Raw genomic sequence first — 12,196 nt, 5'->3', positions numbered from 1 at the left:
GTTTCTCTTGTCATGTATATCCTACTAAGACGAGTGATTGAAAAAGAAAAACAACTATTTTTATGGTGCAAAAAAGAGCAAAAAAAAATTCTAAAAGGAACATTTATTTTTATTTTATTAGTATTTTCCTCAAATGTGTCAAATATATATTTTCTCATCTAAATGTCCACTGAGCTGTGAGCCAGGGGGCGGTAATGCGCCTTAACATTGGTTGCCAACCAAGAAGAAGAAGCTGTGAGCCAGGAGGGAGGGGGTGAGTGAGTCCTGAGTGATTCGCTTACGCTACGATTCAGCACAGGAAAGGAGGGGGTGAGTAGCTCAAATGTGCTGTTAGCATGTTAGGAGAGCAATGCTACTGTGAACCGAGGAGCTATCCGGTCGTTAAGTCTGACGTCACTAGCCGTGTCTGGGCCTAAACTCCGCTGCAGGCCCATATATCAAATGATCACTATGGCATTACTGAGAGTTGAAAAACTGTCTAAAGTCTTTCATCTTTAATAAAATGATCAGCGTTCTGCTCTACCAGGTGTAACAATTGAGTTTAACATCCAGGCATCCATGAAAACGGAATTTATGACATTTAACGGAGTTAGAAGGAAGTTAGCTCGTTAGCTTCTATCTAAATATAATATAGCATGTCCTGACTGCGGGGTTTTGGAAACAAATTAAAACGTACAGCTCTGTTATCACTTCCAACATAAATGAAGACAGCAAACTAAACAGCAGTGACGTTTGTAGGGTTACTGAAGTTGGGCTAGCTGTTATATAATGATGTGCTACGTGACCGCTAGCGACACAGCTATGTTAGCATAATATAAACAAGCTAACTTTTTTTTCCACTCAATAAAAGTTAACGTGAGTGTTCTCGGTGGTCAGGAACAAACGTAATCGCATGGCAGGATGCTGTAAAAGGACCAAGCTTCAGCCAGGAGAACAACTGAGATAATCCATCCACAATACAAGGTTAGTCATTCATATACTGCTGCATGGGCTGGGCTGTAGTTACATCCTAAGGTTTTAAAAACTGAGCTTAAATAAATGATTAGCGGTAATAAAAGCCGAGGGAGGTCAACAGTGATCACTGACTGTTTTAGGAGCTTTTTGAGATTAAATAGAAGAAAATACATAACATTAAACATGTAACAACACAAAAGCCATATTAAACGCAGACTACTTTAGGCCCAGAAGTAGGATTCGTCACGTCATCACTTAACGACGGGATTGTCTTGGTGTGAGCTTCTACTCAGGGCTTTTTCTTCCAGTTCAGAGCAGAAATGTTTTTTTAAGAAACTGGCTGTTGTTTTTTCCCCCACACTTTTAATTATAAGCTAGATATATTTCTACTAATGAAATTAGTTTGCTAAGTCAACAGGGATGAGCCAGTGAGTCAGTTGGGCTTGTGAATCATGATTCAGTGATTCTCGAGTACTGAACAATTCGTTCATGATTCGCGCATCACTAATGGATAGCGTGCTGGAAGAGAGAGGTTGGTGAAAGATTATCCATGCAGTGCTGCAAGGCAAGTATATCAAACTCAGCTTAGTAGAATCAACTTGGCATTGCTTGACCACTATGGCTTGTAGTTTACTGAGACGATAAAAGGCATGGAATCCCTAGCTATGAAGGCAAAGGACGTCGTCTGTCAGTATAAGGTGCAGTTAGTATACAGCTAGACCAGCCGCTATCTTGCTGGCTAGCAGAGTTCCCATCACTAGTGCAGGTGTGTTGGAACAGGTCACCTATTAGCTCTTAAGTTGCATACTTACTTTCACATTAAGACAAATGCATCAGTGGCAGCTGTCATCCTGGGCCCCAAACGGGTATTAGCGGTGTAGAAACTATCCGCGTAGCAGCTGCTGTGTTTACACGGTCACAGAAAGCTGGCAGCTAACAAATTAGCGAACAAGTCTGCTAGCCAGCAAGTTAGTATACAGCTAGACCAGCCGCTAACTGCACCTTGAACTGACAGACGTGCTTTTCCTTCATAGCTAGGGATTCCATGCCTTTTACCGTCTCAGTAAACTACGAGCCATAGTGGTCAAGCAATGCCAAGTTGATTCTACTGAGCTGAGTTTGATATACTTGCCTTGCAGCACTGCGTGGATGATCTTTCAATCTCTCTCTTCCACTGCGCTTTCCACAGCCATACCCGCGACCTTGTGGTTGTCAGTTCTAATTCATTGGCCGATGCTTATGGTCATGTTGTTATGTGTCGGAACATCCAATGGCATGTCACACTGTTTTCATGACCGCGCCCTCACCCCAGGTGCAATGTATTTTCACAATCTAACTATGCATATGTACAGAGAAATATATTTGGGTAACAAAGAGATTGTTTTATTACATTTACAGTGATTTTATGTTATTTTACATTTCACATGTGAAATCACAGTCGATTTATGTAAATTTGATGATATTGTGGAAAAACAATACACAACTGTAAAATACACAGTAAAATAATTTGACATTACTATTTTTTGGAACAGTGTAGTTTCAGTCCTAATTTTTTATATGAAATATTAATATTTTACAGAATCTGACAAATCTTCAAGAGCTATAAGAGTTTTATAAACTTTAAGATCTTACATTTGAACTGTGAATATCTAAATTTGCTTAACCTCCATGCATTTTTAATTTCTCATCGATATTGGGGCCTGATGAATGTAAAAACAAAGAATGACCATATATATATATATATATATATATATATATATATATATATATATATATATATATATATATATATATATATATATATATATATATATATATATATATATATATTTTTTTTTTTTTTTACCTTATTTGTTTTTAAGAAAAAGAGCCACATATGAGGATATTTGTTTAAAATTTTGATAGAACAGTAGCAGTATAATGTACTCGTAAGTGGATATCAGGCCCATGTAGAGCAAAATTGAGTATTTTGGTCTAAATAACCCAAAATGTGATGTCCACATATGTGGACGCCAGGTCCTAGGAGGTTAAGGCTGACACTTTCTAGCACTTTCTGTCATGAAACGCTGTGCGGCAGGCAGGAGTAGGACCCAAAATGCAGGATTCACAGGCACGAGGGAATGAACTCAAAACTCAGCTTTATTTGCTGGCAGAACAAACATATAAACTAAACTGGAAAACCACAAACTAAGAACTCACAGAGAGACACACACAGGGAGATCCACACAGCAAGAGGGACGACGTCACGCTGAACAGAGGGAGACGCAGACAGAAATACACAGAGGGTTAACGAGGAAAGTGGGAACACACGGGGAACACAGGTGACACTGATAATCATAACGAGACAGGGCGGGGTGAACTGAACATGACATGAACGGGCGTGAGAGTCACAAAGTAAACAGGAAGTGCACAGAGGTTCAGACAGGAGGAGAGAGAGCACGGGGAAAACACAGACATAACGGGCTGGGGAAACATGAAACCACCACAAAGGGAGACGAGGGCTCATAAATACATAGAGGGCACACAGGGGGAAAAGCCATGAAGGGAAAACACTTAGGGAACAACACAACAGGGCAACTCAGAAAACATGGCCTAAGCAAGGAACAAAATACAAACATACAAGAAAACTAAGAACACTGGGCCAACATGGCCCAGGACCATGACAGTACCCCCCCCTCAAGGGCTGGCTCCAGACAGCCCAAACACAGAAAAACAAAATCAAACAGAAAACAACCCAGGGCGGGCGGCGGGGGCCCAGGACGGAGGGCTCGGAACAGAAAACAAAAGAAGAGCACAGCAAACACCGGAGTCCAAGAAAACAACCCAAACACAGAGCAGTTCAGGGGGCCGACCATGCGCAAGGCAACGGCGGAGACGCGGAACCAGTTCAGGGGGCCGACCGTGCGGAAGGCAGCGGCGGCGGCGAAGGAGACAACGGAGCAGTTCAGGGGGCCGACCGCGCGGAAGGCAGTGGCGGCCCTCCAGTCTCAGGCGTGCTGGCCATGGCCTGGTGGGCACAGGACCAGACGAGGACGAAGACTCGGAGGCCGGACCAGGCGGAGCTGCAGAGGCTGAGGCCGGGCCAGGCGGAGCTGCAGAGGCTGAGGCCGGGCCAGGCGGAGCAGAAGCAGAAGCCAAAGCTGGACCAGAAGCAGAGGCTGAGACTGGACCAGGCGTAGCAGAAGCACAGGCAGAGGCTGGCCCAGGCGTAGCAGAAGCACAGGCAGAGGCTGGCCCAGGCGATGACGAAGCGGTCGCAGATGGCGGCTGGACAGGCTCCTCGGGCCCTCCAGCTGATGCGGCGTGAGGCTGAACGGGCCCTTCGGACCCTCCAGCGGAGGTGTGAGGCTGAACGGGCCCCTCGGACCCTCCAGCGGAGGCGTGAGGCTGAACGGGCCCCTCGGACCCTCCAGCGGAGGCGTGAGGCTGAACGGGCCCCTCGGACCCTCCAGCGGAGACGTGAGGCTGAACGGGCCCCTCGGACCCTCCAGCGGAGACGAGGAGGTGCTGGCCGGGCTCACTGGAACCCCCAGCGGACGAGGTAGATGGCGGCGTGGGAGCCGCGGAGTCCTGGATGAGCTCATCCGAGCTTCCAGCAGGAGCTGATGTAGAGCCAGAGAGGATTGGGACCCCGGGCTCAACGTTAAGCTGGCTAGAAAACCGCACTGCTACGGGGAACTGGGCCAAAGGTTCAGGTGCGAGCTGAGCTGCTGGACACACGGGGACCTGAGCTGCTGGACACACGGGGACCTGAGCTGCTGGACACACGGGGACCTGAGCTGCTGGACACACGGGGACCTGAGCTGATGTCTGTAGTAACGGTGGTGGTGAGAGTGGAGTAGGTGGTGGAGTTAATGACTTCACAGGGGAATGAACTAGAGGTAGTGACGGTTGTGGTGCTGGTGGTTGGGTGGGTGACTGTGCTAAAGGAGGCTGCACTGGGGACACTGGAGACTGCACTGGGGAAAGCAGGGCTGCAGGAGACTGCACTGGGGACACTGGAGACTGCACTGGGGACACTGGAGACTGCACTGGGGACACTGGAGACTGCACTGGGGACACTGGAGACTGCACTGGGGAAAGCAGAGCTGCAGGTGACTGCGCTAGAGACTGCAGTGATGGTTGTAGTGGAGGTGTGACGGGTGGAGGAGTGGCTGAAGTGGCTGCGGGTCGGGCGGCTAGTGGCTCAGCTACAGAGCATATTAACGGCAGGGCTATGGGTTGAATGTCTGACTGAGTAGCAGCCTGAATGGCTGGGTGTAGTGATGGTGGTGGTGGAAGGGAAACAGGTGGTAGTGTGGATGACGGAACTAAGGGCGACTGAGTGGCAGACCGAACTGATGACTGAAGCGATGGTAGAGGTGAAAATGGAGCGTGTGGTGGAGTTAATGGCTGAGCTAGCGGGGACACAGGAGACTGAGCTGTGACGGGCTGCGAGGGAGCTGACTGAGCTGTGACGGGCTGCGAGGGAGCTGACTGAGCTGGGACGGGCTGCGAGGGAGCTGACTGAGCTGGGACGGGCTGCGAGGGAGCTGACTGAGCTGGGACGGGCTGCGAGGGAGCTGACTGAGCTGGGACGGGCTGCGAGGGAGCTGACTGAGCTGGGACGGGCTGCGAGGGAGCTGACTGAGCTGGGACGGGCTGCGAGGGAGCTGACCGAGCTGGAAGTAGCTGCGAGGGAGCTGACCGAGCTGGAAGTAGCTGCGAGGGAGCCGACTGAGCTTCTGGTAGCACAACAGGTGAATTAGAAGGCTGAATGTCCGGCTGTGGGGTGGCGCGTCGGCGGCGTGAATGCCGTTTCTTTTTTGATGATGGTTCTGACGGGCCGAGCGGCTCCACATCCGGCCCTTCAGGCAGGTGGGTAGTAGCAGCTGGGGGATGAAGGTGGAGTTCGTTGTGGATTAAATCCTGTTCGAGTGGGTGGAGCGCACTGAGTAGCCAGGGAAGACCAGAGATTAAACGCTGTAGTTTGGTTTCCACAGCACGGCGAAATTCCTTCCCCTCATGTTCGAGCCACAGATGCAGGAGTCTTTCCACGGAGTAGATAATGTCCAGACGCAGTTCTTCTGGTGGGTTGAGTGCTGCTGGGTCCATATCTGGTGACGTCGTACTGTCATGAAACGCTGTGCGGCAGGCAGGAGTAGGACCCAAAATGCAGGATTCACAGGCACGAGGGAATGAACTCAAAACTCAGCTTTATTTGCTGGCAGAACAAACATATAAACTAAACTGGGAAACCACAAACTAAGAACTCACAGAGAGACACACAGGGAGATCCACACAGCAAGAGGGACGACGTCACGCTGAACAGAGGGAGACGCAGACAGAAATACACAGAGGGTTAACGAGGAAAGTGGGAACACACGGGGAACACAGGTGACACTGATAATCATAACGAGACAGGGCGGGGTGAACTGAACATGACATGAACGGGCGTGAGAGTCACAAAGTAAACAGGAAGTGCACAGAGGTTCAGACCGGAGGAGAGAGAGCACGGGGAAAACACAGACATAACGGGCTGGGGAAACATGAAACCACCACAAAGGGAGACGAGGGCTCATAAATACATAGAGGGCACACAGGGGGAAAAGCCATGAAGGGAAAACACTTAGGGAACAACACAACAGGGCAACTCAGAAAACATGGCCTAAGCAAGGAACAAAATACAAACATACAAGAAAACTAAGAACACTGGGCCAACATGGCCCAGGACCATGACACTTTCTCAATTAATCTATATAAAAATTGAATAAAAAATAGGAGTTAAGCTAAAAGAGTTCAACAAAAACCTAATGTTTCCTGGAGTGTATTGTCAGCATATTTTCAAAGGAGATTATATGCTAGAAAATACAAAAAATAAATGAATAACAACTTGGTGAGAAAAAAACAATTCATTGGTTCTGTGAGTATGAGTTCAGTCTTCAGTTACTTTGACCAACTTGTCTATGCTGTAATATTAGCATTAATTCTATGAAGTCTTAGAACAGTTAGCTTTATTTTAAAACCAACATTGTATTTAATATCAGAAAAATACTTTTAGACAGGCCTGTTTTTTGGGCCTGTCATTTTTAAGTGGGAACCTCAGGAAGGTATTTATGAGTTTTGATTGACATCAGAAAGCAGAGACGGCACAAAAGCTACAGGTGTTACCATATTATATGACCCTTGGCTATAACAGAAATGTATTAAGCTCTTAATATTTTTGTGTTGCTTTTTTTCAGAATGGCTTTGATGAAATTTCTTAATAACCGCCCTGACACGCCATATTTCCAGCCACCCCCACTGCACTTCAGAATGTTAAAATCCTGCGACCAGCTGAGGGTCACTAGCTGGGACTTTAAAGATGGGACAGCTAAACCCCTAATAACAAAAGGAACACAGTGGCAGCCATCACCGATGGGCAGACTGTGAACAAGGTCACGATGTTCGAGGAGTTTGCCTCTAAAGTACAGCAGGGGGGGTCTTACATAATGAGAGGCCATGAACTCAGGGGCACAGCCTCACCTTACAATATCAATATAACAGCAAGGACACAGTTTTTTAGGGCACTCATGCGAAGTGTTAGGAAGATCTTTTCACAGAAGCACAGGATCTTCTGCATCCTCCTGTTCCTCTCACTCCTCTGAAGATGGGCTCCACAAATGGGGGGCTCATCACAACCACATGTGGTGGAGGTAAGTATTTGTGGTTCCATCATAATTTACATGGCTTTAGGTTTCCAAATAACCCATTATTGCGGGTATTTTTTACAGTTAAAAATAATTTAGATTTTTGCTGCCAAGCAGAGACTAGAAGATAGTACAAAGATTTCCTTGTTTCATAATCACTGTATATGAACAACATCCTAATAAACTGCTTCTGATAAGTTCAGTGCAGAATACTTAACAACAGCAATAACATAATCTAAACACATTACTGTAGAAATAAAAACCTATTACGTATAAATACACTAACTATTACTGACATTTTATTTCAATTTACTTTTCAGTTTTCTGCAGTAAAAGGACGTACTGTCAGTAAAACAGCACATTCTCTTAAGATATCTCCAGCTGAAGGAGAGGTAATGTAAGGAGGTAATGATGCAATTTCAGTTTTATATTGAAACTGGTTAAACTAATGCAACAAATTTGACATTGATGGTACTGTAGATATATGTACGGTAGTGCTGATTGTACGAGGCTGTGAGCTTTCGTTTTCTAGTTAGTAGATTTTTCATTATTTAATTAACCTGTTAGCAGTCGGACGTACCGCCCACGGTACATTGGATGGTTTAGGGGACTAATTGGTTACGTACAAAAACTTATCAAAAAAGAAGCTAAACATGTTATATATATTTGGAAAGCTGAGATTCTCGTGATTCGAACGATGTAAAGCATTTCAAGATAGAATCAACATAGCAGGTACAATTAGTGTTTATGTCAGGCTGCCAACATCGAAAAAAAACAATAACAATAAGGTCTGTACTCACATATAAAGCACCTGTTAGTCCACTGGTTCATAATATTCCAACAAAAACGGTGTAGTTAGACTGCCAAGAGTCCAGGCAATCCAAATCAGTCCAATATTTAGTCTCTGAGACATTTATATGTTGATAAACATCCACTGAATGTAATAGTATTGTTTCAAAGTAGCCGGCGAATAATCCTATTTTCGGTGCTTCCTGAAGCATTAGCAGCTCTTGACATGTAAATATTCCGGGTATTTTGATCTCAAAATGGCCGCTGACCTCTGCACTTTCGATTGACACCTCATTTGAACCAATGGGTGCTTCACACAGGTGTGAACAAGCAGCGATAGCCAAACACAGCTGGTGGTCAGCGGTCTGGCCAGCCCCCCTTTGATGGGCAGTAACTTCTTCCAATTGTGGCAGAGTGTCAAAATGATTGGCGTATCAGATAGCCAATGATCTTTAAAGAAGATTGATATGCAGCTTAAGGGGGAGGACACTTGTTTTTCCCCTTTTATTTGCATGCGCAAAAGGTTTTTGTCACTCGTGCGCTTTTGCGTAAACTTTCATAGCGACGACAGCGTCTGTGTTCATACAGCATTTTGAGAGAACTTGCGACCAAAGGAGCTTTGTAAGTACAAAATGGCAAAGAGGAAAACTTACTTCTCACTGGAAGAAGTCCTCGAACAATGCACTCGGCGTGACAGTGATCAGTCGGAGGAAGATATTTCCGAAGAAGACAGTGATGTTTCCTTTGTTGACTCGGTAGCAGAGGATATTTTTTTGGATGGAGGAGACGCTACTCTCGACATGTAAGTGTTTATTATATCATACAATGATATTACTGTTTGTATGTGTGCCTTTGTGTGTGTGTGCGCCTTTGTGTGTGTGCGCGCCTGCTCCTCTGTGTGTTTGATGCGTTTTTACTAACTCCTGCTGTGTTTATATTGTTTGTTTGTGTGTGTGCATCTTTGTGTTTTGATTGTGTTCTTACTAACTCACGTCGTGTGTCTTTATATAATGTGTGTATATATATATATATATATATATATATATATATATATATTGTGTGTGTTTTGAGGTGTTCCTGCTAACTTATATCGTTGTTGTTTTTTTGTATATCACAGACAATCATCAGAATCAGATGAACTATGGGAGCCAGCCAGTAAAAAGACAAGTACAGAGGAACACGATGACAGCATTTCGTCAGAAGAGGAGCCACATCCTTCCACTTTCCAAAGAGTTTCTGGAAGCAGAAGGCCAAGAGGGAGGGGGAGAGGAAGAGGAAGAGGGAGAACTGGCAGCAGTCAAGCTGAGATGCCAGCCAGTACATCTGAAGAGGGATGGAATGATACAGATGCTCCAGACATAATACCACCACAGCCCACCTTCAGGCCCATCAAATCACCAGGACCTCAGATCATACCTACAGCTTCATACACACTTTTACAGCTTTTTCAACTTTATTTCACAAACTCCATGTTGCTGACAATAATTAAAAACACAAATGACTTTGGATCAACATGCCACAAGCCCTCTAACCCATGGATTGACTTGACTTTACAGGACATGTATGCTTTTATGGCCATGGTGATTTATATGGGTCTGGTCAAACTCCCTGCAATCACTGATTACTGGCGAGGTAGTAAACTGTACAGCCTTCCATTCCCTAAAAAAATAATGTCTGGTAAGAAGTTTCAAAGGATCTGCCGCTCCCTTCACCTAAGCAGTTTGGAGGACAATGCTGCTAATGAGCAGAGAAGAGGTACGGCAGATTTTGACCGTCTCTGCAAAATAAAACCATTATACACGGAGATGAGGGAGGTCTGTAAAATAAACTATAACCCTGGCCAAGAAATTTCCATTGACGAGCGAATGGTTGCCTCCAAAGCACGTATTGGAATAAAGCAATACATGAAAAATAAGCCTGTTCGCTGGGGATACAAACTTTTTGTTTTGGCAGATTCGAGCAACGGATATACATGGGACTTTTTCGTGTATGAAGGGAAGCTGCAGGGAAACAGTGGCAAGGGACTAAGTTATTAATCCGTGATGGAGCTTATCGATACACGGTTGCTTGGCACAGGATACAAACTTTTTGTAGATAATTTTTATAGTAGTCCCTCCCTTTTCTGTGACCTCCTTCAGAAGAGTATCTGGGCATGTGGAACAATACGAACAAATAGAATTGGATTTCCAAAAACCAAAAAAAATTGCCTGGACTCTAAATCTCCCCGTGGCAGCATAAGATGGATCCGAAAGGACTCCCTTCTCTTCGTTCAGTGGCGAGACACAAGGGATGTGTTCCTGTGCTCAACCCTCCACACAGTCCATGCTGGGGACACTGTTCAAAGGAGAGTTAGAGATGCAGATGGACACTGGGTGCTGAAAGACATCTCTGTTCCACCAGCAGTGAAGGAGTATAATCGGTATGTATTTTATATTCAACAATCTATATAACTATTATGTTATTTATTTTGTTTTTTGGAAATCCAATTTTGTTTGTTCTTGTTATTCAATTCTGTTTGTTCTTGTTTTTTCTGTCAATGCAGGTGCATGGGTGGGGTGGACCACTCCGATGCCTTGATAAACTACTATAAAGTCATCCACAAGACTCAGAGGTGGTATAAGACATTTTTTTATCATTTTCTGGACATTGCTGTTGTGAATGCCTTCCTGCTTCACAAGAGCATCACAAAGGGTAAAGGAGAGGTACCCATGCACCAAAAGGCTTTTCGGGAGACACTTATTGAGGAGCTGGCAGCGGCAGCTGGCAGCCTTGCTCCATCGCCCGCACCATCACCCTCTCCAAACAGAGCACATCACAAGCCTGTGCATATCAGTGGACACAGCACCACAGGTCGTCTGAGGTGCAGACACTGCCAGGCAAAGACACCAGTAAAGTGCTCCTCCTGTGATGTGCCTTTGTGCTTTTTGCCAAGTCGAGATTGTTATAAAGACTGGCATGATGCCAATGATCTCTAAAAAATATAATTGTAAAAATACATTTGTGTGAAAAACTATATATATATTTATACACCCACAGATGCATATACATAATGTGTATATATAGTGAGTTTTAATGCCATAATACTTTTTTTTCCCTTTACATTTGTTTCGAAATTGAAAAAAAAACACTGTATAATGTTTATGCTCCTGTAATTTTGTAAAGTATTGACAATAAATCTGGATGTAAGAATAGCTCTGAGTGTAACCTTTAATTAGAGACCAAAATTAGGACTGTACATAAAAGCATTCAAGAATTACAGCCTTTTATGTGTTGATTGTTACAAAGGGCCATTTGGAGTCTCCAAGTGGCCTTTTTTGGGTAGCGCCTATACATAGACCTAAATAAACTTGCATAGAACACTCATTTTCTAAGATATTGTTATCAAATTTGAATTGTGGCTTGGTAAGGCTTCATGCTTTGATCCTGTTGTGTTTTCCAGCTAATACCTCACAAGGTAGGCATCTGCATGCATTCCTTACAAAAAAAAACTTGGGCGGATTTTTTTTTCTCTCTTTTTTAGTGTGTTCAAAGTTCTATTACTCAATAGCAGTATGACATAAAGTGATTCTGACACCTCAGGAACAAACTACAGATTGTCTCCTTTCAAAAGAGACCAAAACCATGCATATACTCCAAATGGTTCAAGAGCAGCATGCAATTTATTTTGGATATGCCTTTTTCACAAATTTTAGGCAAAATTTGTAGGACTGCTAATACATCTTTAATTCTGTCATGTTTGTGATTTCAGGAGGATGGTCATACCATATCAGTCTTCCTCTTGAGGG

At 44.5% G+C, this 12,196-nt stretch overlaps 1 protein-coding gene and 1 long non-coding RNA gene across 3 annotated transcripts; one reads left to right on the top strand and one right to left on the bottom strand.

Annotated features, from left to right (window-relative positions):
- Positions 1-226: 226 nt before the first annotated feature.
- LOC146673630 (uncharacterized) lies at positions 227-8,187 on the top strand. 2 transcript variants are annotated; one of them, XR_014908731.1, is made up of 4 exons: positions 229-309; positions 877-963; positions 7,176-7,628; positions 7,943-8,187. It is a non-coding gene; the product is annotated as an uncharacterized LOC146673630 (long non-coding RNA). The 2 variants fall into 2 exon arrangements; XR_014908732.1 differs by lacking the exon at positions 877-963 and having other exon boundaries at positions 227-309.
- LOC146673631 (uncharacterized) lies at positions 1,442-6,048 on the bottom strand. Its single transcript, XM_085384480.1, has 5 exons — positions 5,642-6,048; positions 5,522-5,585; positions 5,017-5,400; positions 4,038-4,908; positions 1,442-1,473 (listed from the first exon to the last, which is right to left on the bottom strand). Exons 1-5 carry the CDS (start codon positions 6,046-6,048, stop codon positions 1,442-1,444), a joined length of 1,758 nt encoding a protein of 585 aa, XP_085240606.1.
- Positions 8,188-12,196: the final 4,009 nt, after the last annotated feature.

The sequence above is a fragment of the Rhamphochromis longiceps genome, linkage group LG3 (genome assembly GCF_057381845.1).
Source record: "Rhamphochromis longiceps isolate RC_006_pf linkage group LG3, R_longiceps_female_GT1.1, whole genome shotgun sequence".
Taxonomy (NCBI): Eukaryota; Metazoa; Chordata; class Actinopteri; order Cichliformes; family Cichlidae; genus Rhamphochromis; species Rhamphochromis longiceps.
This window is presented reverse-complemented; position numbering and strand designations above follow the sequence as displayed.

What these genes read in the sequence shown, in the direction of transcription:
- LOC146673631 (XM_085384480.1), bottom strand. Translation starts at nt 6,048, where the DNA reads ATGGACCCAGCAGCACTCAACCCACCAGAAGAACTGCGTCTGGACATT. An exon ending in TCGCAGCTACTTCCAGCTCG is followed by an intron (nt 5,586 to 5,641) that starts GTCAGCTCCCTC and finishes AGCCCGTCCCAG; the next exon opens with CTCAGTCAGCTCCCTCGCAG. An exon ending in TTTCCCCAGTGCAGTCTCCA is followed by an intron (nt 4,909 to 5,016) that starts GTGTCCCCAGTG and finishes TCCCCAGTGCAG; the next exon opens with TCTCCAGTGTCCCCAGTGCA.